At 39.0% G+C, this 7,741-nt stretch overlaps 1 protein-coding gene across 6 annotated transcripts in view; it reads right to left on the reverse strand.

Annotated features, from left to right (window-relative positions):
* Positions 1-7,741, reverse strand: part of LOC110033463 (rho GTPase-activating protein 7-like) — a 97,398-nt gene that overhangs the window by 61,702 nt on the left and 27,955 nt on the right. For all 6 annotated transcript variants that reach the window (XM_020737451.1, XM_020737452.1, XM_020737446.1 and 3 more), the window contains exons 9-12: positions 5,331-5,408; positions 5,122-5,177; positions 4,933-5,002; positions 3,116-3,200 (exon numbers count right to left, since the gene is read on the reverse strand). In XM_020737451.1, coding sequence (XP_020593110.1) covers positions 3,116-3,200; positions 4,933-5,002; positions 5,122-5,177; positions 5,331-5,408 — 289 coding nt within the window. The remainder of the gene's footprint in view (positions 1-3,115; positions 3,201-4,932; positions 5,003-5,121; positions 5,178-5,330; positions 5,409-7,741) is intronic.

A 7,741-nucleotide genomic window follows, 5' to 3' on the forward strand; every position in this document is an offset into this window, starting at 1 on the left:
GGTGAGTCTCAATTCTAGTTTTCTAAGATGGTCCATAGGAATTTCTAGAGCTAGAACCTAGGCTCTAAGGAGGAGAAGAAAAGACCTCACAAAAATGAGGTCAACAGGTTGCGGCCGTTTCGTAACATAGTCTGTGTTGCTTGTGTTGGTTTTCTTCATCTGGTTCTTGTCTTCCACCATCTGGGTTATCTCCATCATCTCCCTCAGTCCTTGCGGTCTTAGTGGTTGGAGTGTTGCTCGTATGTCGTGTTTTAAGCCCTTTACGAAATTCCCCTCCAGTCCTACTTCAGAAATTCACCACAACCGTCTTGACAATAGTTCAAATCTCTCGCTATATTCCATGATTGTCCCCTCCTGAATCAATGCATAAAATTGCTCGTGTAGGTCTCCTTCCTGAATGGCTGAGAAATATTCTAAAAAACAATCCATAAATTCATCTCACGAACAAATTGAGTATCTAGCCTCCCTCCACTGAAACCATGCTAAAGCTTTCCCCCTCTAAACACAATCCTGCCGCCATGAGTTTCTCGTCCTCATCTAACCCATTCACAGTGAAGTATTGCTCCTCCATGTACACCCACCTATGTGTGTCTTCCCCCTCGAAGATTGGCATCTTCAACTTCCTAACTCTAACTTCTCCACCCCAACTTCCTCTTCCTCCGTTGTTTCCCTTCATGTATCGAGGGCACAACTCCTTCCTTCGACCACAACAATATCCCCTCCCTGCTTCTCTCTCTTCTTCGCGCTCCTACAAACCTCTGGCATAATCCCTTCTCCATGGTTTATAAATTGAGTTGTCGGTGGATTCTTAAATCGCACCTCAAAGAGCCTCTTTAGCATCTCTCGAACTTCCCCCATGCTTTCAAAGCGAACCTCCAGTTGATTCTTCATAGAAGCGAACCTCTGCTCTATGGTTAAGAATTTTTCTTCCATTACAGATTTGATTTGACTCATATCTTCCTCTAATTATTTTCTCCAAATCATCTACCTTCGTTGATGTCATCTCTTTCAAAAAATTTTTGATCTCAAAGAAAAATTTTATATTCCGAATTCCCATCCCATCTCCTCAGCTAGCTCGTATCACAATTGTAACATAAATACGTGTTTTTGGATCACATCAATCTATTCAATCCCGTTGTCACTGTAGTTGCAATTCCGTTGTCAAGTTTGGATGCAAATCCTCTTGCGCCCTCTGATATCTTACAAAAGTCCCTTTTTTTCCTTCGAAATTCACTCAAAAGAGCTTTGCTTTTTCCACGCCTCAAAAAAAGCTTTTACTGTTGCTCTACCAGGAATCCTGAAATCTTCTCCAGCACCTTCTCCAAAAGGGAAGAAGAAGAAAGGAATATTCTTCCTTATGCAGATCCTACATTCCTTTCCCAAAATCCTTCCTGTTTAGAACTAGAAAGTTTAAGAAAAAAATTCATTCTTCTCCACGGTCCACGCGAGCTCTCAACAGAAATTCCACCAGATTGTTCCACACCGATCCTACAGCCAAAAAGCCGACAGACCACTAGAATCAAGCAACGGAGAAAGCCGAGGAAGTTTTGGATCTCCATAAGCTGCTTCCCGTCGTTGCCTTCCACATGAAGATTCGCAAAAAGTTGGTGGTCTGGCAAAGGTCGCGCGTACGTCGTTGCCTTCTTATGTAAGCTGCTAGCCCGTCGTTGCCTTCATGGATTGTTGTAATCACGACTGTACATCATCATTTCACGATCCCATCAATGTCTTCTTATAATGTCGTGAACCTGCGCTTTTCTTCGCAACTACCTCCAATCTCGAGTTTCAGTCATGGCGGTGTATTCCAGTCGGGCAACGGATATCAGAAAATTTGACGATTTTATACATTTCAGATTTCAACAGGCTAAACCATGCTACCAATTTTTTATGATATGAGGCAGAAATTAGCACGTCTTTCCACAAAAAATTATGACAAATACAAATATTTTCTTTAATAATTCAAACAACTCACACAAAATACAAAACATAAACAACTACAATTCAAGAGATAGACGGTCTCTCCCGATTCCTACAATTTGAGAGGTAGTAAATCTCTCCCAAGACCTAAACCTAAGACTCATAACTTAATCTCATGCATAAAACCTAACACTAGACATAAAAAACATATTTATACCAAACAACAAAAATAATAAAAGAATAAATTACATTTAGACTTATAAAAGACAAACTTGCCATTATGCTAGGCGCCCTCGTAACACAGTAGCACATGACGTCAAAGAGAACACGATACACTATTAAGACTTAACTTCTTAGCAAAGAAAATTCTAAAGACTAAATGATGAATTAAATGTTCTTCACAAACTACTTGAGACATTTGTGTAACATACATTTTGAAATATCTTCCCCAATTCTTCCAGCAAGGAGAAAGGAGAAACAAGCGTATTATGATGAAACTTGAAAGCACATATCCATATTGCAATTGCGTAATATATATTTGTTGGCATGTACTTTTTCCAAAAATGTATAAGGATGTGCCACCAATTTCCTATTAATCATCGTTAAGGGCAAGTTGGTATCATAAAAATTGACAAAGAAAAATATATCAGTAAATTTGTTAATCTGGTTTGTTAGACCTTGTCCCAACGAAAGCAAATACAAAGAATTGTTAATGTGTGATCAATATGAAATAAAAATGAAAAGAGATTGGTGACTCTCCTAATTCACATTTGCCTGGGAATAAGGGGCATTTTAGCTCGGTAAGCATTACGGAATCACGCTCATCTGCACATGCTATAATAACAATGACTTGGCACTAAATTTCATTCAACATTAGCACTTTTAAAATAGCTGTGGTATTCAATATAGCTTCTGTCCCAACTACGCAATGTACTTCAATAAGCAACGGGATAATGAAAAAAGAATCGGTTTTTAAAAAAAAAAGAAAAGAACAAAAATATAATCAGTTTTTGAAGAAAAGAACAAAAAGAATCAGTTTTTAAACATGAAGAAAAGAACAAAATTATAATCAGTTTTTGAGTATTGATAATCACAAGTCAGAATGAGGCCACTGACAATGTTAAAATAAAATTTGTTTCTACATATTCTATATAAGTCAACACCAATATAAAATGTACTATAGGATTTCACTATTTACCTTTGTAACAAATGACGGTTAGGCACAGGGAAGGTTTCATATATTGCATCACGTATGTTTTCGACTCTGGACCCAGAATGAGTTCCTGATATCAAATATTCAATTAAAACCTCATATGAACAACCTGAGAACACCACGTGCTTAACCATAAAAAAATTATGCTAACTCCAATGATTATTCTACAAGCATTATTATTAAAATTGTTCAATTCAACAATAAGCATTTTGATTAAGCTTGCATGATTTTTTGGATATAGTAGAAACGTGAGAACCAGAGAAAATAATTGAACAGGTAATAGTGCAGAAAATTTGAACGAGTGAAATACAAAAATTTCTTGGTCCAAAATAAACATAAATTAAAGTGAATTATAGCATTAAATGCTAATGATAAGTAGACGAGTAAAAATAAGGACCCATTCCATTACATGGATTCAATGCTAACAATCTTGCAAAGGTGTTGTTTCCCGCATGATACCGGAAGTAGTAGGAAAAATAGTAGAAACACAAAAAAAAACTTTCATTAATATTAAAATCCTACATGACTCGAACGGAAATAACAACACAAGGCATAAAATGACACAAACACTCCTAAATGTATCCCATTGGGCGGTGGAGGTCGGCTAGGGAGATATGAATGATTAGGAAGGATGACAACAGTTACGAGAGGCTATTGGTAGCAAAAGAAAGGTGCAGAACTATAGGGACAATAAATGGGAAGGGTTGTAGATGGTCGCAACGGTAGTGAGGGGGGTTGGGAGGAGCTTGAAAGAAGGCAAGAAGGTGGGACAGCAGTAATAACCTGCGGGAAGAGGGAATGGTGTGTCAGGGTGACGGTGGAAGAGTTCAGTAGCAAAGGAGTTGGGAAGAGAAGATTTGGAAAAGCTAAAAGGGAGGATGCAATCACCACCTCGAAGGGGATACAGCTGAAGCACAACCACCTCCTCGGTCCACAAAAGGGAAAGAAACTCCACACAGAAGATATGAAACAAAACACAGCAAGAACTGACTCCCCACACACCTAGGAAAGCAATTTATAGGCACCCCCAGACGGAGGAAGATTCTACACAAAGGAAAAGTGTGGAAAAGGCAAGAGGAATCCAGAAAACTCTTCCCAGAAAAAAGCTGATGCAAAATAGCCCCTCTGGATCGCGTTGCCTCCTCACAGATCGTGAAATTTCGCGATTGCAGCCTCCCTGCTCTAGCGTGAATTCTCCCGCTTTCGCGACTTCGCACGGTTTCCCGCTCTCACGAAGTCTTGAGGGGCTTCGATCCAGCGCCCTGAATCAGAGAGCAGTTTAGTGCCCGTATTATGATGCTAGTAGCGCCAGCGTCGCCGCATCTTAGAAAATTCATAATTATTTGTCAATCATTACAATATTTTATAATTAGTTTTTCTTCACTAACCATAGGCAATGGATCCAAAATTAACTCCAAAGATAGAAAAAAAATTCTTTATAAACTATCAAAGGTGAAGACACAGAGAACTAAGCAATCTTGATCAGTAGTAACAGAATCAAGATCAGCCTCCACTAAACCAAAAACAACACACAAAAAAAAACTGAAAGACAAAGAAAAATGAACAGCAGATAATATTAGAAAAATTCAAGTCCGAACTATTATCTCTTTATTATGGCATGCTATGGATATAGATGTTATTCACAAGTTGAAATTTAATGCTTTGAATTGAACCAAGTGATTGTAATCAGCATTCTATTCTTTCGTTCTCTTCTTCATTCAGTCACAAGTACTAGAAAGAATAGACAAAAGATCTCACTATGACAGCATAAAAGAAAAAAATTATTTCCATGAACAACGTACTATAAGCATGAACCAGAGCCGTACAGCAGGATGCTGGAACAGGGGATGATGGCATTTCCCGGAGAACATACTGCAAGTAAAATGTAAAAGTGTAGTTTACTATGGTTCAAATCAATTTACTGAAAAAATAATAAGAAAATTGCTATATAGTTACTTCTCAAAAAAAAAATAAATAAATAAAGGAATTACCTTAATGCAGTCGCCAATAACATGAGCATCCTCATCAGGAGCAAACTCAGTTTTTCCTAAAGTTGGAAAAATAAAATGAAAGAATCTACTAGGAAAGACATTAAACGTCACAAAGAAAAAAGTGACCATGGAAATGCACAGCAGTGTCACTGGCATGGAAAGAACAATTCTCTTAAGAAAGGTGCAGGAAAAAAAAAATGCTAACTAACCTTGCTCATATTCCTGGATCCTGCGCAATACCTCTTCAACATCAGCAGATTGTCGTAAGATGCCTTCAACTTTGACTCCTGCTTAAGAAATATTGTAAGACACCAGAGATGATAACATTGCCTATTGTACTAATTTCTAACAAAATTACAAACTTCACCAAAAACTTTCCAGTACAGCTTAAATATTCTATGGATTGTGTAAAATGTAAAGGCTTAAAGCGATGTGGGTGCAACTGGTAGCCACGGCTTCCCGCAATTTCTTTCATCTCGACTGATCCGGTCCAGACCAAGGATGGTTGACTGGCTCTTCCACGTAGGTTTAGCACATCTTCTCTATAGCGGATTCAATCCTAATTATCTATGGCTTATTTATATGATTCCTTTATTTTAGATTTTTTCTTTTTGGCATGAGTTTGTTTACGACAGCATCGGCGTCCATTTCTCCTTTTGACATCTAAGGATTTGAGTGATGCTTCGGTTGTATCTCACTCCCGAGGTGATGATTATCCTTCCCCTAATCTCTTGCAACATTCCCGCATTGAACCCCATCTTCCCTTCCTTGTTGTAGCCACAAGAATAGAAGTTTTTGCTATCCCCTATAGTTCCACCAATTCCAGCCATCTCCTTCCCTTTCCAAGCTTGCTACCGCCCAACATAACCAGCCTAGACCCTTCAACAACTTTCCCGCTCACTTCTTGCCCCAGAACTTTTGTCCAACCTGTTGTCCTGCCATTCCAGCCTTCCTTCTGACTTGTTGTTGCCTGGACTGCAGCCTATCCTGCTGTCCTTGTTGTCCCCGCCTAGACTCCCTTCCCTTCCCCTTCGCTTCCCCTGTCACGACAAGGCCCGGTTGGACGGTATTAACCAAATTCACTTTTTTTTTAAATTCAGTAATCACAATTTCCCCTCCTTATAAAAATTATCCTCGAAATTTGTATTTCTACTCCAAGCCTCTAATCATTGTAGGAAACACATGAACTATCCATAAATTTTATGAAGAAAACTGAGGGTAATTCATTAAGATGAAAAGTTGTCACTCTAAAGCAAAAACCTGATACAAGTTGACTCAGCTAAACTACCCTCATCAATTGAAACAAGGTAAGATTACATTTAAAGCAAGGTAACATAACAACAACAAAATACACATCATCTGAAAAACATATACACTAGAATGTCACTCCTATAACATGCGATAAAACATAACACTCATCAATCCCTAGTAGCATCAACATCAGCAGCAGGTTCTTCCGGCTCTCTACTAGTAAGGGAATAAACTTGAGGTCGAATAGATCGCCTTAGCTGAACTTGAGTAGGCGTTGAAGTTATAGATTTTATCCTTCCTTGTCCACCTGCAAGCTTCTGTGAAGGAGCTCAAACTGTTTTCTACTCTTCTAAGGTTTTCTGACCAAGTGATGGACAACATCTCGCTATATGACTAGGCTGGTGACACAAGTAGCATGTATGAGAACCCATCAAACATTCACATTTATGTTGTTTTCCACACTTAGTACAAGTGACTACGGTACTTCAAGAAGTGCCACCACTAAATATATCAGAACTGAACTTGGGTTTCTTCCCATTGGATCCCTCTAATTGGTTCACATGCTCTCCCTCATCAGTACTCTTCTTCTTGTGCATATTTTTATGTTTCTGAGTGAGTTGATAATCAATTTCTACTCGCCTAGCAAGTTTTATCAACACTAAATAATCATCAATTCCCAATGGCACCAATGGTTGTCTGATCGAATCCATCAATCCAGAAAGAAATATGTAACACTTCTCTTCTGCAGTAGTTGTTGTTGACCTCTTTTTTAGTGAGGTCTAATCTTTCTCTTAGGATTTAGGATCTAGCCTTAGAGACCTCTCTTCTACTATCTTAGAACCTTAGAAATGGGACCCGCCTTGTTCTAGAAATTCAACTCGCTTCCGTCCCCTTCTGGAGTTTCGCGTGTGTGGTATCAACTTCTAGCACTTAGAAGGATGAAACCAACATGAGGAAACCCAAAAGGGATTCCCTATAAGACCTTCCTGAGCCTTAGGGTGGCCTTTTGCACAATTCGCACTCCCGCGCACAAAACTTTGCAATTCAGAGAGTCGACACGTCCGATCGCCACAATTCGCATCACTTGCACTGTTACCCGTCAAAGACTCGAATAAACCTTTTGGGACGATCGATCGCGGGTCGAAATTTAATAAAATTTGAATTCCGACGCGTTTTTGACCCGATTGTCGACGACGTCGTCCGAGCGACCCCAGATGACAAAACGGACTGCACCGGCGCGTCCGGAATGTGCGTCCGGAATGTCAACTTTGCCTAGGAAGGACACTCATTTTGTCGCGTCGCCGCGCGCGAGTAAATCGTGTTTTATATATATATATATTTATATATATATTAATTAACTTTTTTTTAC

Source organism: Phalaenopsis equestris, unplaced genomic scaffold (genome assembly GCF_001263595.1).
Source record: "Phalaenopsis equestris unplaced genomic scaffold, ASM126359v1 Scaffold001189, whole genome shotgun sequence".
Classification (NCBI taxonomy): domain Eukaryota; kingdom Viridiplantae; phylum Streptophyta; class Magnoliopsida; order Asparagales; family Orchidaceae; genus Phalaenopsis; species Phalaenopsis equestris.